The sequence below is a fragment of the Neolamprologus multifasciatus genome, chromosome 20, assembly GCF_963576455.1.
Source record: "Neolamprologus multifasciatus chromosome 20, fNeoMul1.2, whole genome shotgun sequence".
Lineage (NCBI taxonomy): Eukaryota > Metazoa > Chordata > Actinopteri > Cichliformes > Cichlidae > Neolamprologus > Neolamprologus multifasciatus.
Genome location: NC_140458.1, coordinates 25,874,520 through 25,895,756, shown reverse-complemented (window position 1 = coordinate 25,895,756; position 21,237 = coordinate 25,874,520). Strand labels below are relative to the sequence as shown.

Here is a 21,237-nt window from a genome sequence, read left to right as displayed (position 1 = left end):
GCGGATAGGGTGAGATGGAGACAGATGAGCTGCTGTGGTCACACCTCAAGGGAGCAGTAAAAGAAGAAGTGTTGAGTTGTATGTGTTGTGAAGACAGTGTATAATCGACTAAGACTGAATGAAACCATTTGCTCTCTGTCCTGTCAGGTTATGGTCTGCAGGTCTCATGATCCTTGATATTCAAATTTTTGACGTGTGAGCTTATCCTATATTAAATGACATGATTTATGTTTTTAAAAAACTTTTTTTTAGATACCAGACTGAATTTTAACATCATAATTTGCACAAAGTAAGACATAACTATAATAATAATAATGGGTATATTTTGCTTTAAGCTAACATTAACTTGAGTACAGGTTTTCATCTTTCACTTGCATGTTTCTCCATTTTATTTATGTTTATTGTGTTCGCCAAAGAAGTCTTTGTCAAAGATCGTCAGGCCTGATGTTATTGTTGGCTGCACATTTAAACCTCATTGAGGTCAAATGTTTGATTCTCGTTCTTCTTGAAATGCTGAATTTTCTCTGGGCTCCCACTGACTCTCACTGAAGGACTGCTGTAACATTCAAAAGTGGATCTAAAAAACAGAAAAAGCATGGCGGGTGGACAGCTCGACTTTTTTTTAAAGGATTAAAAAGTAATCGTCCAAGAAAGGCTTTTTAATTCATTCCCTTTTTTAATCCTTGGAAATTCCCACATTGACACAGACTGCAGCAAACAGGTTGAATTTCCCCAGAAGCCGAATGACTACTTGCTTTGCAGTTAGAGAATCAAAGTAATCACACTTGTATTCAATCAAAACTTGGCTGCATGAAGTAAAAAAACAACTTTCATGTTGAGTACACTGTGCATCATCCGAATCATCCAGTACTGAAAGGCATCCAACTTTCTCTCTGCCCCGAGGGATGACAGAAATGACTGTTGCTGAATGATTGTGGCTTCCCACTGAGGAGAATCGCATACGCATATGTGGATGTTAGACATTCCTCCTTCTCTTTCTGCTCTCTCCTCGACTACTAAGCAAAAACCCACATTCCCCTCAAAGCCTACTCGAGATTGGCTTCGTTTGATGGACAGAGATTCAGTCACACCAAAGGATCATAAAAAGGCCGGTTTTATTGGCGCTGTCTAACAACTGCACACGGTGACAAAAAAGGGTTTGCACAGCAGCCGGCACCGAGACGTGTTGAGGTGTGGTAAAGAGCTGATGTGAATATGTCACAGCAAAGGAATTGACTTTTCTTCAACATGCAAGGTGAGAAGTGGGATCTGACCCTTGGGGTTTTAGTGAACACTTCCACCTGCTGGTCTGAATTATTCATGAAACACTTCCCTAAGCTCTTCCTGTCTAATATCCAAGCTCCGGCTGCTTTAACCACGCACCTTGTTTGGTTTAACAATACATTTACAAGCAACTGAAACACAAATGTCATGAAAGGCTGTAACACAACCTTCCAAGTTTCTCATGCACTTTTGCCTTTTTGCCACAAGGTGTCAGGCTGCTCCTAACCTTGACCCCATTCCTTTCACCAAGCGTTTCATGATGGGATGGAAGGACATGGGGGAGTCTGGGACTACAACAGAGATTATTAAGAATGTTCCAGACCAGGTTCAGAATTATTTAAAGTATAATAAGATTCCTTGAGCTTCTCAAAGGGTTTCTGGAGGGATTTCAGAGCCCCCAAAGTGTATTAAAAGGGTCAGTGAACATATTACAGCCCTCCTTGAGACTGGTCCTGTGGCCCTGAAAGAGGTTTGAGGGGCTCTGGAAAGGTTCCTGCGGCTGGAATATGCTAAATTTGAAGTAGTGAGTTCTTCATTTTCATCTTAAGGTTTCTTTTAGGGGAGCTGAATGGATCAGTGAGGAGTCTCTTTTTCTTGAAGGTGTGTGGTTTCTTCACTATGTTTAAGGAGGAATTTTCTTCACTGTGTTCACTGATTGTTAGCAGAAGGTCTCAGAGGTCCTTAGATTTTTGGAGGAACATCTGGATTTCTAGAACATTTCTAGATGAGATGTTAGGGTTCATTAAGTTCTCCTGAAGCACAATTTTCTGGAAAAACGTCAGTGAAGGTCAACAGTTTTTATCGGGGTTTCATTTAATTAAAGCAACTCATTGATTATATTATCCTGTAAAGCTACTCATCAGCTCATACTTATCCAGCTCTGTGTCAAATTAGCCAGAAAGAACTTCTCTTTTCCAAACATCGAGTTTCACCCCATCTTCTTTCTGTGCGATTTCAAGGCTCACTTATATTTGCAGTTAGTTATTTATTGTATGGTCGAGAGGTAGGGTCTCTGGGAATGTATATGAAGGAATACCCTGTGGAGTTTCGGCTTAGTGGAAATGATCTGCCCTTGGAGAAAATACAAAGAGCACTGTTTCTTTTAAAGGGAACGTAAACGCAGCACGATTTGCTTGAATGTTTGAGGTCAGCGTCTGCTGTTTCTCTAACTTTATCAGCGCAGCCCTCCCATGTTCATCAGATAATGTTTCTTTGCATCCTTTCTCCGTCCAATTACAGCAAAACGCTTCAAAAGTACGGAGCAACGTGGTTGCCACGGCAACAGGATTTTCCCCACGTTGCCGCGGGTGATGTCAGCAAAGCCCCGGTTACTACTGTGCCAGCAGGCACCGGGCTCTGAGACCAACTTGCGAAACACACAGAGACAAGAAGAGTCGAGAAAGAAAGAAAAAAAACGTTTCAGGTGAAATGAGCCACTGTGTTTAAATGCTGTGTTTAAACAAGGGCAAGAAAATCTGAACATTCAGCGCAGGCTGGCAAGTTCAGAGAGAAGATCGTCTTAAAGGCATCTCAATAACCACAAAATGCTTTTAAATGAAGAGTTGGCTTCGATATCATCCATAAAAGTTTCATATCCCCGGAGAAATTAATCAGGTGAGACAGAATTTGCAAAGAAAAACAGCAAATTATATATATAGATATATAATTTATGTGCAGTGTGCGCTGTTGGTCTGCTGTCCTTCTGTGAACTGATGCGCTTTCCCCCTCGTCCCTCGTATAAGGTCCAACTATTTCTTTGTCGTCTGTCGGGGTTCTCTCCTCTGAACTTGTGTGAGTGCTTCTGATGTGTGTTGGGTGTCTTCTTGTTTTTGTGTTGCTTTGTTTGTTTTTCTTCAGTCGTTTTCCTTCTTTTCGTTTTTAAGACCACCCTGTACGTGTTTTCCTCCCCGTTTTGCATTCGGAAAAGTTGGACTGGTTGTTTCTTTAGTGCTATTACGTCTTAAATACGATGTCATATGCACATAATGAAATAAGAGATTGTCTGCCCTTTGTGGTCAAAAGATAGAAATGGAAATGATTGCGTAAAAATGAGTGAGATCCACCAGAATCTGCACACATTTTGCACTTTCTGCATGAAACATAGTTTAAGTCGTGAATCAAATTCCTATCTATCTATCTATCTATCTATCTATCTATCTATCTATCTATCTATCTATCTATCTATCTATCTAATATTATTTGTCCCACAACATACTTGCATACCTCCATCAATAAGCCCTCTTGTCACAGTGTGAAGTCAAATATATACAGTAGCATGAAGAGTGGGAGGAGAATAGAAGAAAGAGTGGGGAGGGGATTCAAATCGTCACCAAATAGACATTCATGCTTTCTCCCCCTTTTTCTCTCTCTCTGTCTCTTTTTCTTTGTGTCCCCCCTCCCCACACTTTGTGTCTATTGCTCTCTCTCTCTCTCTCACCTCCCCTCTCCTGTATGGAGCAGTGCCTCAGCCTACAGCTCATCAGGCATTCGTTCTTACTTACCCCCCAACGCACACACACACCACCACCACAGTTTCTCACTTCCCTCTGCTCCTCTGCTTACTGATACTTCTGCTTTCACTGCTGCCTTCCTCGCTCCCTTCCCTCCTCTCTGTAGCTCGCTCCTCATCCTCAATCCACCATGGTGAACAGATAACCGCCCCTGCCGTCCCGAGACCATGGGTGCCTGCCTCTGCAAAGGTCACAAAGGTCAGTGCCCTACTCCACCTGCTTGCTCTTCCTCATCTGTGTGTATGTCTGAGGGTTTAATCAGCCTTGAAGATAATGTGACAGCATTCACAGGCTGTTTCAGAAAGTTGCATTATGCCTTTCAGGAATAACTATGCACGTGAGGACGTGGAAAATCATGGAAAATGTTTGATTTTTGATTTTGGCAGATATTCCTGAAGTTCTAACAGCAGAAAGACCACCTGAATCACATTTTGAGGCATGTTTACAATGCACTCCATCATGCGAATCCAGAAACTTATTTTAAGCTGATGTCTTATCTATTGTCGAGCGAATCTGTTGAGGCTGCTTTAGAATAAAGACTCTGGGAGAAGAGGCTGATGACGAGGCTTGTGTGGATCAGTGAAGGACAATTGTAGCTGTAGGATGTCAGAGCTTCGTCAGAAGCCGATTCCAACTTGTCGTGACTTGAAGATGTGACTTGGGTTGCAATTTCTTTTTTCTCCTACTGTGTTTGCTCACTGTCTCTGCTTCTGGGGAAATAAGTTAGTGTTCCAGCACTGCCTAGATGAAATAACAATACCTCAGCTGAACGCAGGGCCTCTTCCAGGGAGAACATAGGTAGTAATTTATGTTGTCAAAACAAAAGGTTCACTAGCATCGAAGACAGATGTGAGGTGTCTGTGATACCTCAGAACAGCAGTCTACTTAATATTTTCCCAGTACATGACAAAATATTAACATCATACTGCAGACTTATATATTATTTTCAGCTGGAGCACGGAGTGCTGTTTGAAAATATTTTGCGAGACAAAGGTGAGAGAGTGAGCAGCGCTTTCAAGCTGGGAGGAAAGAGAGAAGGCAGCTGTGAGGATCCAGACAAACAGATAAGAGAGCAGCGGAGGTGTGTGTTGTGTGTACGTGCACAGGTGTGTGTGTATGGGAGTGAATCAGTGTGGGATTTAACCCCACAAGGACAGTGTATTGGATCAGGAATCGCAATGGGGTTTCTTGACCTGCTGATAGGATCTGATGAGGCCAGAGAGCAGATACAGCCCTGTGCGCCAGTGTGTGTGTGCATGTGTAAAAGTGTGCTGGCAAGTAAATGGAAGGGCATCACTAGTCACCTTTTGCTGTAGCGTTTCCATAGCAATACCCAATTGTATTGAAGGCACCTCCCGTGGGAAAACCCCTAATGTGTGAGCGTGTGTGTGCATCTGACATTTCTAATAATGTTAATTCGCCATCGCACGGGCCTGCACTTCATTTCCTCCTGTCATTCATATGAACCTCATCACCATCAATTAGAAAGCAAACAGTGTGAGCTGGGGCCGAGCTAAATATGCAGAGAGGCTTTGGTTAAATGACTCTAACAGGATTCAGCCATCTCCATCTCATCATTTATATATGAGGCTCACTTGACCCCTGGAAGCACATCGACACACACAAAGGAAGCCTAGACACGTACGCTCCAAGTGTAACACGAGGGTTTGTCTGTCACTCCCTACAGAGATCAGCATTCCTGTATCAACACTGCACCCCGAAGAGGGTCAGTCATCCCCTGCCAAGGTAAGTGGAAGCCCCCCCCCCCACCATCAACTTGTCAATACGCCCTTTTAGATTTTTAATGGTAGCTTTAATGGCTGTCATTACTAGCTAAAATCTTTTTAAAACCAACAACACAGATCATAGTTTAGCTAATTATCTCCCAATGATATCATCATTAGCTGGACCAGCTCAATTTATGATGACATCTAATATGCTGGCAGCTCATTCTATAACCGTAACACAAATGTTACAACATTTACAAATTCTCAATTATTATAAAACATTTTTGTCCTGCTGTCTCTCCATTTTTGTAACCTTTTAACATTTTTATGTATGTTTTAAGGAATAAGCTTCACGTTAGCGATGTCACAATTAGCATTTTGTAAAAAATGTATAAAACAACACATGTATTAAAACCTTCAAGTGAAATTGAGGTTAAAGGAATCTATATTAACTTTTTAATTACTGTTATGGAAATCTGAAATAAATCGATTTACAAGCAAACATGTTGGTTTTGTGAGGTTTTGATTTGCCTCTACAAAGGGAACAACAGTGACGTATTTTTCAAAAACATTCTGAAAGTTCTCACCACGAGTTACAGCTCATACACTGAAACACTGCAACTACAGTAACTTACCCTAAACCTTTATTTCACCTGTTAAAAGTGTTGTTGAAAGCCTACCCAGTCAAACTGGTCAAATATTCAGTCACGGTGAATTCCTCGATTTCTAATTTCTTCTACAATGGTAAAACAAAAATGCGTGCTGCTCCAGGCAGGTTATTTTCTGAGGATAAATGACTGCTATTGTCTATCAAGGTGAAAACTGGGGACCCTGATTTGAAGAGACGACGATTTCACTTGCTTTTGTAAAGCAAAAGAACATCTACATTTGGATGTAATGGGGAAAAAAAGATCAAACCTCCAGCAGTAACATTAAGCTATCAACTCGCGTAGATTGTACAAAACTGAAATTGAACACATTCCAAAAACATGCAGTCTGTCTGTACCAAAGGGAAAAAAATCATATTGTAGAAAACTGAAATATTTTTCGAATTCTGACAAACGATAAGAAATCGCCATTCTGTGATGCACAAAATGTGAATGTCATTTATTGTTATACATGAAAAACTGTAATATCTGTACAAGTGGATTTGAACTGGTTTCCAGCAGTCTGGAGTGGAACCTTTATCTGTGCTCTAATGTGAACAGTTTACACCGTCAGCTTACTCTCAGTTCAAAAATACTAAAACCGAGAGAACACTGTTTGAAAAGTACCTCTCAAGTCTGTATTGATTGCAGCTTCTTGGGTGTAAACAGCAGACACGCTTATAATACCTTTTGTTTGCAACTTATTCAGGCTGAGTGTGATTACTGAGGGACTTATGGATGTTATTGTCATTATCACCATTTTGCCAGGAAGAAAAAAGTGGGAATAGTGTGGGTTGAGGCTCAACGTGACTGGATGCGGTTGCTAGAAGAGGGTGTATGCAAATGTTCTGTTGCATGCATATGTTTGCATCTACTGTTTTTTTGCAGTTCCCTGCCCCTGAATTAGGTCAGATGTCATAAATGCATTGATGGCAACCTAAAAGGAAGCTCAGTCCTGAGAAGTAATGAATATAAATCCCTTTTTTTATGCTATTATACTGTGCAGGATGACCAAAATCCCTCCAATGGCAGCGTATCAGACAAAACCAGTCGCTATGACATTGCAGAGCTGGCCACATCCTCTTTACTGGGTGAGACACACACACACACACGCACGTGTTTAGTTTATGCTGTGTTTAATTCCTGCGTGCTTCATCATGAGTCACTGTGCTGGTAACTACGGGAGATTATAATGTCATTTCCGCCTTTCCTTACTCCCTCACACACAGTAATGCCAAGCAGCACACATATTTCCTTCATCCATGTGTATTTTTTCCTTCTCCACCTTTAACTCTGGCTTCCTGCTCCTCGTCTTCTTCCTCCTTTCCCCATCCTGTGTCTGTCTGCCTCATCTCAACTGCTTCCCCCGCTCAGTGGGGGGTTCATTATCTCGGTTAATGTGTTATGCCTTGCTGAACTTTTCCGAGTGAACGCTTCTTTATTACAGTGACAGAATAATTACGGAGGCCATGAAAACCTCATGAATGCAATAGACAAATACAGACATTCAGGAAGACGGCTGAGATGCTGGCACCTGCTTTGAGAGGCTCCGTGAGGCTCCGTGATATGATATAAAAAAAAAAGAATCAAAAGGCTTTTTAACATTTACTCAATCTTAATTAGTCTTCAGTCATCACTTAAATTGGCACTGTAAGTTCTGTGGACGTGGAGCTGACATCCTAACTGCTTAAATGAGATCACACTGTGCTAACGCAAATATTATTGTACCACTGTAATTGCATTTTGAATAATATTGAGCAGCCGTTGCTGCTTTTATTCTCCTTGTATGATGCTGTTTGATGAATGCGTCAGGCAGACGTGATTGTATTAAGAGCCAAAGGTGCTAAAGCGCTGTTAGCGACTCTGGGAAGCTAAAGTCTTCATCAGATTGCAAAGCTGCAATAATATTGGACTGAAAAAGAAATGACAGTTTTGTTATTCTTAGAAACCCTGTGTTACTAAACATGCAGTGTTTTTCTACATGTATGTTTACGCTGGTCTTTAAAATAAAATAGGCTTCGCACTATCAGAGTATGAAGGTGCTCAGTGAATTCAATGTCATTTGAAAGGTAGTCATAATCATAACTAAACTTCAGTTTATATAATGCTGCAGATTCTTTCATTGTGGTATACAGCAGTTCTGCAGGCTATAACAGTAAATGCTGTTGCCACCTCCTAGCAGAAGCTCTTGCTTGACTGCTGTGGCTGGGTAAAGTCAGTTGTAAACACCAATCTGCTTGTCCTGTCATTACTTTAGATTTAATTAAAACCATAAAACTAGAAGCATATTCTTGCTAGCTTTGTGCAGTCACAGTTCATTAATGATACTGTAAAGGCCCGATCTCCTTTATCTGGACGTCTGTACAGCTAAAAGGATCTGCTCAGCAGATCTAGTGGGAGTGTGCAAAGTTAAAATAAAAAAGATCAGACAAGTAAGGAGGAACAATCCATGCAATGACTTAAAATCAGCGGGAAAAATGGGACCGATAAAAGGAAATCAATATGGTTGATCTGTTAAGACCCAAACATTTTAGCCCAGCTGCAGACTGAGCAACAACTCACTGACAGGTGAATAAAGACTGTTACAACAGTCAAGTCACGAAATGAAGGCATGAATAGCCTTTTTCAAAGTCTGTTGAGCAGAGAAATAGCCTCACCTTGTAAGTACCCAAAAGCTAAAAGAGCCTAGCTTTAACAACAGTATTTATCTGTTTATCAAAAGGAAAAGAGCTGCCGCCGGTCATTCTCAGGTTCTTCACAGAGGTTTTGTTTGTTTGTTTTTTAAATAGATTTTTAAAGGTCTGAGTCCACTGGGTGTCAGGTGCTCCAAAAAAACCCCCCACTTCTGTTCATTTAAAATAAGAAAATTTAATGCAATTCATTTTGACACAGACCAGACAGTCCAGTAGGGCCTTCAGAAGAGCCACGGTTTTGCATTTTAAGCAGATAATTCTGTGAATTATCTGCATAACAGTAAAATTAAATATCATGTTTGGTTTTTTTTGTAGATTAAACTCAAGCAGAGCATATACAACGAAAACAGAAAGTGGACCAAAAATGGATCCCTGAGGGACCCCACCTTAAAAGTGAAGCTGGTGTGGATGGTGCGTCCCCCACCCTAACTAGAACAATTCTGTCAGCTGAATAAGATTTTTAATAATTACAGAGCAATACCTTTATTTCTGACAGTGCTCAAACTGAGCAGTTAGAATATTATGCATATTGTAGATAAGGGTACTAATCTCTAAAAGGTCATTTAAATTTTTAAAAAATGCACAGACTAAAATACTTCTGTAACTCAGCTTCAATCTAAAAGGAAGCTTTTAGCTTTTCGGTGTGAAACTGATAACAGCTTTCTCCAGCACTTTAGTCAAAGTGAACTCATTAAATCACATCTCTAAAGAAGCAGCCCATTAACAGACCTTTTAGTCTTTCTGTGTGCAATTTGAAGAACATACAAAAATTTTGAACATGCCATTTCTTTTAAATAAATATTAAATTTAGTAATGGCTGCTTCTGCTTACAGCTATGAAAACAAGGCAAACTGCTCTGAAGGCTATTTTAGACCAGATCAGTGCAAGTGAAAATAAATGGGACAAATTTGCATGTCGTCAAGCCCACTCTTCTAAATGAGGAAAAGTAAACAAAGAGCACATTTGCCTACAGTTATAGATCAAAATTAATGCCCTAGGTTTTCTTGAGTTCAGTTAACAAGTTTAACAAATTAAAAAATTATGAAGACTCCAGTTTAAGTTCAGTTAATGCAGATTTTTAACACAGCACTTCAACTTCGTGTTTTAAAATCTCTATTACAGTGGCTACATAAAATGTAATTGTTCATCTTGAAGCGAGCTGGATGTTCCCGGCAGTTTATTTAATACAAAGTTACAGCTTAATATATAGAATTGATGGTGGCTTTGAGGAACATTCAGGAGCTTCCCTAAATATTGCACTTAATTTGCGGCCCACCCTGGCAAGACTGTGCTATATTGGTAATAATGTAGTAAGGCTGCAGAAAAGGTCATGCTAACCCATGAACAGTGCATAGAGACATGAGACAACATAGAGACAGGCAACAGGTCACACTCTTACATGAAATAAAACTGGAAGTTCTGTTGTTGGTGTGCCACCCCAATATTTTTAGTGGCCCCCATATGGCCATGGTATGAAAAAAGTCTGGAGGCGCCCCTGCTTGTCACGATAGATAAGTGTGAACATGGACGTCTGTCCATTCACAGTGGCCAAATTTACATCACTTAGACCTACACACACTCTGCCACAGGGAGTGTAGCTCCTACAAAATATGTGTAAGTAAGACTATAAACATGGTAAATACACAGAGCACCCCTTTGCCTGTATTTAGAGCCTTACAGAGCTGTTAGCAGGTTAATTTAATGGTAACAATGAATACTTAAATACCCCCCAACAATGCAAAACCCACACTACAGCTCCAGATTTTAAAACCACAGTTTATTCATCTGTCTGTGTTTGCTCATAAACAAAGCACACCAGGAAGTCGTGCTCCACACAACGCAGTATATGTTTTTGGTTTTTATTTGATAAAATCACTTACTCCAGACTTATTGGTTGTTTAAGTAGTACCACTATCTTGATTGCAATAAATGAGACATTGAATCATTTATTACAGTCCCCAAGGAATTTCAGATTATTATTGATATGCTTGTTGCCTCTGACATGCTGAACATGGCTAAATGTTTCATTTATCATCTCATTTCCTGTCTTATTTTAGCGGTGACTCATTTTTAACAGCAAAGTGACTCTTACATATTTTCTGTCAGTTTCATTTTTATGACTGCTTGCTTTGTTTCCACAATCACCTCTACTGAAGCTGCCCATGTTGTGCAATAATATATGTGTTTAAGGCCAATTTATAGAGTTTAAAAAAAAAACTCAAGCAAAAAACCATTGGTTGAAAATGTTGGTTTGCATGAACCATTCAATATTTTAAAAGGAATGCCAGCTCTACACCAATTTAAAGCTTGTGTATGTGTGTATCAAACGACTTTGAATGTGGGATCAAAAACAGAGCAAAAAGCATAGTTAGCAAACGGATTTGAGCAGCCATTCGGCTACAGTAAATGATAAAGGGGGGACATTAGTGGAGAAAATAGCTGACGACAAGCAAACCAGTCATGGAAATGTCTGAAAGCAGACTCTTAAAAGCTATGTGGTTTTTTTAAATCATAAAAGCATCCCCATCCCATCCTTTGTTAGGTAGGTACTTTCAGCTGCCCCCTTATTTCCCATGAGGTCACCACAGCAGATGGATTGGTATATTTGATTTGACACATATTACACCCAGATGCCCTTCCTCACACAACCCTGCCATTTATCCAGACTTGGAATTTAGGACACTAGGAACACATTAACTTGTAACCCCCTAAGGGTCGGCATGCGAGTTCTCAAACAAGGGATGTTTTGCATATTAGACCTATGTGTTAACTACTGCAACATGGAGCCACTGGACCGTAGCCTTTAGTTCGTGTACCACAGACCTCTTAACAAGCTCAATCCGGGTTCTTTTTGATTTTGAAATAGCTCACACAGTCACTATTCAACCCAGTAATGGCATACTTCCTCTGAAGTTGTGAAGATAAATCTAATACATCAAATGTGTCTCTAAGGGTCTCCTTTGAACTCTTGTTTGATTGATCTGATTGGCTGATCTTACGTAGAAGCAACCAAGCAAATGTAAAACTTGACATGCTAATCCTCTCTATCATGTGCTTAGCTATCAAACTGTTTCAACTACCCAGGTCATATATCAGCTTGTTTGTTTGTTTCATTTACTATGAGCTTCTCCTTTTGTTCCCTTCTTTCTACAGCAGTTCATCTCATCCTATCCCTAGGATCCACCTCTCTCACATTAATATCCTCCTTCTCTACATCCATGAATCTTCTCTGTGGTATTCCTCTTTTCCTCCTGTCTGGAAGCTCCATATCCAATATCCTCTGTCCAGCATATCCACCATCCATCCTCTGTACCTCTGAGCCTGCTAGCCCTTCACCTCAGCTACGTTTTTGGTCTCTACCAGGTCTTGAGGGAAATGTTTTTCTCTTTAATTGCCGACTGCCTAGCTAAAGGCTAATCACCATTTAACCAAGCACCTGCATGCCCTCCTTCAGTACATCAGTACATCCACGAATGGTCTCTGTCTGCATTTAAAAACTATAAATCAACTGATTCTGTTCTTATATATCCCAGTTCACTCTGTTAGCATAAATGTCAATCATACAGTATAACCTTATTGTTCTTACAGCTTTACAGAATGGCATAAAATAATGAGAAAAAAACATTTCCTGTTTAAAGAAATATATATGAATTTTTTGTGTCTGCTGTTATTGTCAGGATCCATACGGCTCCAGTAATCTTAACAGGCAAGCTGGGTATGGGGTGAGATGCTTAACTAAAGGCAAAGAAGGACAATATCACTGTCTTTTGTGCTCCACTCACAACTGCTTAATAGGCTCATTGCTTTCAACGCCCAGCAATAATTGAGGCTGACTCAGACAAGCATATGTTTCAGAAGTTTTCAAAAAGACTTCTGTGATAAGGGGAATTATCTGAAACAACAAAAGCGAGGATGACAAAAATAACATCTTGAAAAAGCCCTTTCAGTTAACTGTGCAAACTCATGAAAATGTTTTACTTCTCTTCACACACAGACGATGCAAATGTGACATTTTGTAGGTTTTTTTGTCTTTTTTTTCCAGAAACATAATAACAGGCCTCTATAGAGGCATGCAGCAGCAGCAGCACAGTCAGTAGCTCCAAACAGCACACTGTGCATCAGCCTCCCATGGACCTGGCGGTCCCTTAAACACTGTTTCTTGTCTGCACTGTACCTACAGATTAACAGCGAAAATCATGCCTGGCTTACTTCTGCCCACTGCGTTCCGGGAACAAATAGGCTGAGCTATGTCAGCCTATAAAGATTTAGTCCGTTTCATAACGCAGTGTTGACAGTTAGTGCAACATACCCCGTTTGGAAAACAGATGGGATTTTATTGCTGTGTGCACATAACATAAATAGATGCAAATATAGCTTTTCTCACATCAACAGTCAGCCAGAAAAGAGCCGCAAAAGAGAGTCGTCACTGTGTGAACGCAGCATGAGACGGAAGTGGGTGTCACAGTGTACAACAAAACGCTGAGAAGTAGGTGTTGAGCTCAGAAGGGAAAGAAGAAAAGGTGATACCAATGGGTTTTTTTCTCAGCTTGAACCCAGGTGTCCAGCACATTTGGATCCCTTATCTTATTTACACCATTTCTCAATCCTCAAAGTCGCCTTTTGATTTCTAATCCTTGGTTTTCCTCTAAGCTTCTGTAGTCTTAACATTTTATTTCTGCTTTTTCCATAAATTCGTCTCTTTTTTTGACCTTTACCTTTTCAACCTTTCCTTTGTTTGTCCTTTGTCAATTTGACTTTAACTCGTCCTTTCCGAAGACCTTTCAACTTTTGTCTTCTTTGATTAAATTAAACGATGGATCCTTTGAGGTTTTGCCCGGTGATTCCGCAGGTTATGAATAACACATTAGCGTAGAGATACGGGAACACAGAGACTTGATATTGCTTGACAAGACTCCATTTAGGGCAATATTCAAAGACCAGAGGGAAATGCACCTGATTTGTGGGATCCTTCTGGTTAAGCTAACAATTATGATGTCTATCACAACTACAAAGGAGTCCAAACAGACTGAAATGATCTAATAAAATGATAAATGTCACACAGTTTTTGTTTCAATGGTTTTCTAGCTAAGTGAGACTCATACGATATTGTTAAAGTGCTGAGAGTTATAAACAAGAACTGCCTGAGGCGTGCAATGCTCTCATTTCTGCTCTGTCCAGTTTCTTTTCAGTGGCTCGCTACATAAGAAGGCAGCAGTAGAAGTTCTTCTTTTTGTGGTTCATGTTATGCAAATCAAGAATAAATGCTCACCCTCAAGCCTGAATTATGCAAAGCTGTAGAATTTCATGTCAAACAACAACCATCTCATTATAGTTCACCTTTCTCTTGCCCTCTATTAGATTTCACATGCCCCGTTTCTTGCTGTTTTCATCTCTTTCCTACTCTACATCATTTTCATGGAGCTGTTTCATCTTTACATTGCCTTCCCCTCAATTACTTTCTCTTATTCCTTCGTTACCACACTTACTGCATGCTCCATCTTTTCAACCCGGACAACCAAAATCTAATCTTGAGCTTCATCCCTTCTTGTCCTCCTTCCATTATTTAGGTCTGGTGGCCACAATAAAGGAGCACATCACCAAGCCGACGGCAATGGCCCAGGGGCGAGTTGCGCACCTGATTGAGTGGAAGGGTTGGGGTGGATGCGGTGAAGCCAGGGGAGGCGGAGGTGGATGGAGCGGGGCCTGGGGTAGAGGAGGCGGCGCCTGGGGGGGCATGGAGGCCGAGCTGCAGGAAGACGAACAGCTTTATTCCCAAATGACGGACGAGTTCAAAGAAGCTCGCTTCGCTGCAGGTGAGGCACACAGAGGAGTTTCATAGGAGGAAAAACAAGATGTTTTCTGTGGAGATGAAGCGATGCTGTGATCCTCCCCAACATTGTTTTTGTGTGATTGGTTTGTGCCGAGGGAGCATCTACAAAAATCAATAACCTTTAGACTCAAACCTCGTGCACTTATTGAATTTCCCTTTTTTCTTTTTTTCTTTTTTGTCTTGTGGTGTACGCTTTGAGAAAAACAACTGATCGACTTCTGAGAAGCGCAGCACGAAATGTGTTTGTTTGGCTTGTGTCTCGCAGGTGTTGCGGAGCAGTTTGCCCTGGCTGAGGCAGCCATGAATGTGTGGTCCATGAGCGACAACACAGAGCAGCCGTCCACCAGCTTACAAGGTCGGTGCCTCCTTTATTGGCGTTTCATTTTCGTTTTTCATCCTGCGATTGTGGCCGATCCATTGTGTCTGAATACAAATGAACCAAATGCATTCATTTCTTTTATAACGGTCTCCATCTGGGTTTGATTAAGTATTATCCCAAAGTCATAATTTTACCTTCAAGTCATTGCTTTAATGTTGACAATGGATTTTATTTGCAGACAGACATAAAAGATAAAAGAATGAATTTGTCTTTCACAACATACCTGATTTATAGCTGCATAGTGATGTAAGCTGCTCTGTTGTCTTCTTTATTTTGTTGCTGCTGCTTTGGCATGGAGATTAATCTGTCCTCTATTAAATAAGAGCCATGGAAGAATCCAACTGACTGACAGTTACTTTACTTGACATCAAACGTCATCAGTGTGTCAGGATTTATTTTGTCTTGTAGTGGTGGATATCTCAGAGGAATTGTTTATGCCGTGTGCACCTATTGCTTGAAGGTGAGTGGTGCTAAAACTTTACAGACATAAACAGCAGAAAAATTCTGTAACCCCAAGAATGAACTACTACCTCAGATATGATGGTGTGTACATCTAAAATCTTAAACTACCAATGGTGAAGACTTTTCATCTTCAAAGCACACTGAAATTATGATTCCTAATATGTTCCTAGATACATATATTTAGTACTTTGATATATGTTTGTCTGTAATATGTAATTCTGGGCTTGTTACACTTTCCAGTCGTTGTAAAATCAAAGTACATCCTCTTTCAAATATAAGGTTTTGTGTATGGACATCATCGACATCATCTGGTACTTGCAGGTTTTAAAATTGCATAAAAAAACATGGCAACATTGCTTAAGTTTGCTATGCCTTAAGCCAGTGGTTCCCAAACTGTTTTTGCTAGGCCCCGTTTGTTTTACAAGAAAAATGTTCGCGCCACCCCACCCGCACGCACAAACACATCCTCCAACCACACACACCCATATTTTGCTACACCTACACGGGTATTTTTGAATACGCAGCTGTTTCTGTGCGTGTGGGCCTTTCGTCCACACGTAAACTGCGTTTCGAATCACCGAAAACAGAGATTTTTTTAAAGCTCCTTTTTTGTGTTTACGTGTGGACGAGGAATATAGAGTTTGTCACGCAACGTCAAAGGTATGTGCCTTTTTTCATGCCACGCTGTGCGCCACGTTATTGTTTACATGAGATGAATTGCAGAATGGCAGATAGAGACAAAATACTGTTAATGTTAATCTGACTATCTTCAGGTTTTACACGCTTACATATACACACGCGGTTACTGTCCCTCCATTTACAAAGGAAGAGGCGTCACGATGTGATTATTTTACGTGTAGTTGTTTTTTTCCTGTGTAATACTATTCAACATTGCTATCAATGCATTTTTCAAAAAATGCCTCTCTGTGCAAAATGGGTTTAAAAACATAAACAACTGTGGGATACTGTTTGTCCGTGATTTAGACAGGGGGAACAAATTGTGGCAGGATCAGCCTGATATTATTTGTATCCCACTGTAACTTTACTGTATAAAGAGCTAACATCTCCAAAATGTCAGGAGTAGTTAGTCATTACAACAAGTGTTTGTGAACTAAAAATCACGAATGTGGGATACTGTTTGTCCGTGATTTGAACAGCCCAGCGCTGCTCCCGACGAAGGGAAAAGCAATTCTGCAGGGGAGACCTACCCTGGCACTTGTGCAGGTGAAGCCAAAGGGGAGATATACTTCACCATATTTTCTAGTCTTTGGCTTAGAATGAAGTTGGTTTGGAAACATATTCAGCTATGCTTCATCTTCTGCTTTGCGTTTGTGTGGGCGCCCCGTGCTAGCAAGCACCAAGCGTTTTGTGTTTTTTTCCCCTTTTCATACCGCGCCACCCCTGCAATGGCTCTGTGCCCCCTCTAGGGGGCAGGCCCCACACTTTGGGAAACTCTGCCTTCTGCAATGGTGTTTGGCTAAAACGTGCAGCACCACAACACCAAAAAGAGCATATCAGCACAGCACGGTGATGGAGGGGTGATGATTTGAGCTTGTTTTGCAGCACCTGGGCACCTTAGAGTCGTTGCACCATGAAAAAATCTCCACACCAAAGTTGGTGTGGTGGGATCATAAGAAAGCTGTGTGTGGACACATGTCAACAAGTGTCAGTGAACTAAAGCAACACTGTAAGGAAAAGTGGGCCACAGTTCCTCCACTGAGAGGCTGATAGTCAGCTAGAAAACTGTTACTTAAACTCACGACAGCTGAAGCTTCTGGAGCTATTGAGTCATGGGATGAACTCAGGTTGTCACACACTACTCCTGAATTTTGGCTTGGTATTTGTTGAATAAGATACGGTGTAATATCTCACGTGTTGTTGTTCAGCCGAGGTTGTATTTATCTAGTTTGGATTATTTTTTGTGATGTTCTTACACATAAAACCTTAGAACAAAAGGAGGACGTGCTTTCTGTTTAGCATGACTCTTTGTCTTTTTTCTGTTAGCTGTTTTGTAAGGAAATTTAAAAAAAACTTACTGCCTAAAATTCCAACTTAAAGGAAACTTCACCAACTGAAACATCTTCTAATTGTCACAGTATGGAGTCATGCTTTGTTTCAGTTAGTTTCTGATTACATTTTGGTGATTTCTAGGTCTTAGGTTTCAAAGATTCAAGATTCAAAGTTTTTATTGTCATGTGTACAGATTTATTAAGATAAATAAGGTAAAAAAAATAGCGAAAGATAAATAAGTACAAAATAAGTAAATGAAGACAAGTGAGGTATGGAGTTGTTAATGTAATAAGGATGTACAAAGGAGCTTAATGTGAACGATGAACTTAGTGTGCAAATTGTTCTGATGTGCAAATTACGGTTGAGGTAGTTTAGCTGTTCAGGAGTCTGATAGCAGTGGGGAAGAAGGAGTTGTTGAGTCGAGATGTTCTGGATTTCACACTTCTAAACCTTCGTCCTGAGGGCAGAAGTGCGAACAGTCCATGTTGAGGGGTGTGTGGGGTCTCTAAGGATGGAGGCAGCTCTCCTCTGGACTCTGTGATGGTAGATGCTCTGCAGAGAGGGCAGCGGGGTCCTGGTGATCTTCTCCGCAGTTCTTGGCCGACATCTCAAATTTCCTCAGCCTTTCCTTAGGTTTGTGCCCGTGCCTCTCACGTTTAGAGTGTAATGATTCAGTGTAGGTTTGGTTCTGTCTTCATGTTCATTCATCTGTTTCCCGGTCACATCTTTTGCTCCCTCTCTTCCTTATGTTCTGTCAATCCGCGTCTCAGTGTGAGTCTCTGGTTTCCTGTTTTATGGTGATAGTTCTGTGTGAGTGTATTTTGTTTTGCTTCCTCCCTGACTCGTCATGTCTGATTAGCTTCAGCTGTGTCTTCATTCTGTTGTGTATTCCCTGGTTACCCTCTGTGTATATAGTGTGTGTCTTCTGCTTTGTTCCCCATCAGTTTGTCTGTTATCTCCCCGTGTTCCATGTTCCTCGTGTCTCAGGTATTCATGTGTTCCTGGTGTTCCTGGTTTTTGTGTATTTGGTTTTCCCACTTTAGGTTTTTGTGATTAGTTTCTCATTCATCTGGTTTTTCATGTTTGGTTCCTGTTCTGTTTTTCCGCTTCAACAAAAGTTACGTCTTTTGTTATAAAAAAGTTCAATTTCCACATTTCAGTCATCTGCATTTGGGTCCACTACTTTTCACTCCACACGGTGACACTAATAAACACCTACTGTTTAGGTAACCAGATCATTTACCCTTAATCCAGGCATTCATATCAAAAATATCTACTCGCACGCACGTCTTCACATAGTTATATATATTTTTAGAAGGAAATAGGTCACAGTGTTGTGTTATCCAAGGCAACAGTCGAGTGCTGTGCAGCAGGTGGTTTAGAAAAATTTTTAAAAAAAATTTCATTTGATTTGAGCCTCGTGTATGTAAAGACCTTCTTAAAAAATCACAGCAACCTGTGATGACTCACTTGTTTGTGAAATCCAGATACTTTTTTTTCCTTTTGTTTTTACAAAGCTACCATCTGACTGATACTGATACCCCTCCACAGCAGCACAGAGCCACTACCTGTCTCAGTTCCTGCTTGATGGTGGAAGCGTTGGCGTCCCTCAGCATCTGTACAGCATTCACACCCAGGCATATGGTAACAACACTGCAGTCAACCTGGTCCCCCCTCCACCACCACCAATCAGCTCCGCTTCCCTGATGTCCAACGCCCAGGACAGAGATCATCATATTCAGGACAGAAGCACTGTGATTGCAGAAGCCGCTGTCCGACACGTAGACAGCAGCTCCTTATCTGAGGACGATGTTTTTTACAACTAGGCTGTAAAAAAAAGAAGTCTTGGTGGCAATCTCTAAAATGACCCTCGGTGTAAGGAGTCTCAACCACCAGCAACGAGCGAGAGGAGAAGTAAAGGCAGACATTTAAGAGGCGACTCTGTAAATTGCTTTTCTGAAAAGGTTCAGAAGACTCCAGATAGTATTTTCCTGAGAGCTGAGGCATATAGTTTTGTGAATGTACATAGTTCAACTGTCACATTAAAAAAAAACATTTTTTATTCCATGTACATGAAGTAGTTATATAGAGCTGAACAGTCAAATGAAATATGCTGTAAATACCTTGTTATAAAGTATGTTTTAATATATGTGATGAACAAGGCTGTCTTGTTTGTGTCGCGGTCTCTTTTCTTCTAACAGGTGAACTGAAGGAAAAGGTTTCGCTTATAAATTAAGGATTTTTCGTGTGAATAGAGAGGTGACGTAAGCACACATCCAATTATCCGAGTTTCAGCCATGATTAGCCATAATTCACACTTTCCTGTCTGCGAGCTGAGAGCAGATGCAGGGAGCGGTGAGAGACGAGGAGAGCGTAGAAAAAACCGAGTGAGAAGAACACAGAATATACTGTGCAGCCGGTGTGTGTTTGAGAGGGAGAGAAGGGAGAGGAGAAAGGTGGTGTTGCTGTTTCCTGTCATGGTGTTCTTTTAGCACAAGCTTACACAAAGTGAAGCTTTGACGCGCGGCGTGCTGTGGCTATTCTGTTGCCTCAGTGGCTGTGCACGGCTAGTGTGATCGCATCCATCAACAAAGTCTTTAAGGAGTTTATTTATTACTGCAGTGCAGCAGCATCTAAAGTTAAATGTGACGCAGCTGAATGAAAGCTGAATGAAAGGTCAGAAGTGTATGTTAGCAAGAGAAAAGTAAACAGAGGCTGTTTTTCAAAAGATGGCTTCGGTCTAACAGTAGGAGAAGGATAAAAAAAAATAAGTCAGAGATGGCAGCGTCCTGCAAAAGAAGAAGAGCGACTCTTCTGGGAGCTTATGTTTGACCACCAAACGTCTGCGACTGTGGCTGCGTTCGTTCACCGCAATCAGATTACCCATGTGCTAACTTGAAATGATTGGACAGCAAAATTGTTGGCTTGGGTTGATGATTTGGAATTGAATGCATGAGCAACTGAAAGGCTTCCAAGGGGGTTTTGGAAGTGGAGCCACTCAGACTCAGATCACAACAGAATTTAATGCACCAGTGGCCTGCAATTACCACTTGCGGCCACAGAGGCTCCTGAAAGCCAAAAAGTAATTTATTGCTTCAAAGAATTTCTTAAAGGATGACTCCAGTTTATTCATGTTTGCCGCTGGAGCTTGTTATTTTCTGCCCTTGTTCTCAACAATTACTTACATAGTTATTACACTGTCAGCATAACTGAAGAATGCCAGTGTCTTTTCCTTGTGGTAACTCTAGGAAGGATGTCCAAGTCACAAACTGTTACATTCAACACATAGCAGCTATAATTTTAAATTTAAAAAAAAACAAAAAAAAAAACATGGCTGCCCCTGGGTTATTATTTAAGATGCATGGTCACATAACTTTCAGTTGCGCCCCACAGGACCTAATATATACTGAACAGAGACTGACTGTTATTACTTGTATACATTTTAAAACTGTTTTTCTTCTTATTAGCACTGGTTAATCTTCTTTGTGCTTACAATTTTACTGTGAGACAAAGTGCAAAACAGTAAATGAGACTGTGTGCTATCTGCTTAATGGACGAGATCCTTCTAATTACAAAAATAAAAATGAAAGATAATAGGCTCTGATAAGTGTTTTTCACAAGAGTTTGCAGGTGATAACAGTATAGTTTGGTGTACAAATATTGTTAGAGCAATTACATCATTATTAAACACGTTG

At 40.7% G+C, this 21,237-nt stretch overlaps 1 protein-coding gene across 2 annotated transcripts; it reads left to right on the top strand.

Moving 5' to 3' along the window:
- The first annotated feature begins 3,851 nt into the window (after positions 1–3,851).
- fam131c (family with sequence similarity 131 member C) lies at positions 3,852–20,672 on the top strand. Of its 2 annotated transcripts, none has more exons than XM_085146382.1 (6): positions 3,852–3,992; positions 5,482–5,540; positions 7,175–7,259; positions 14,429–14,674; positions 14,957–15,046; positions 19,097–20,672. In XM_085146382.1, exons 1-6 carry the CDS (start codon positions 3,962–3,964, stop codon positions 19,366–19,368), a joined length of 783 nt encoding a protein of 260 aa, XP_085002508.1. In that variant the 5' UTR covers positions 3,852–3,961; the 3' UTR covers positions 19,369–20,672. The 2 variants fall into 2 exon arrangements, with proteins under 2 accessions (XP_085002508.1, XP_085002507.1); XM_085146381.1 differs by having other exon boundaries at positions 19,094–20,672.
- Positions 20,673–21,237: the final 565 nt, after the last annotated feature.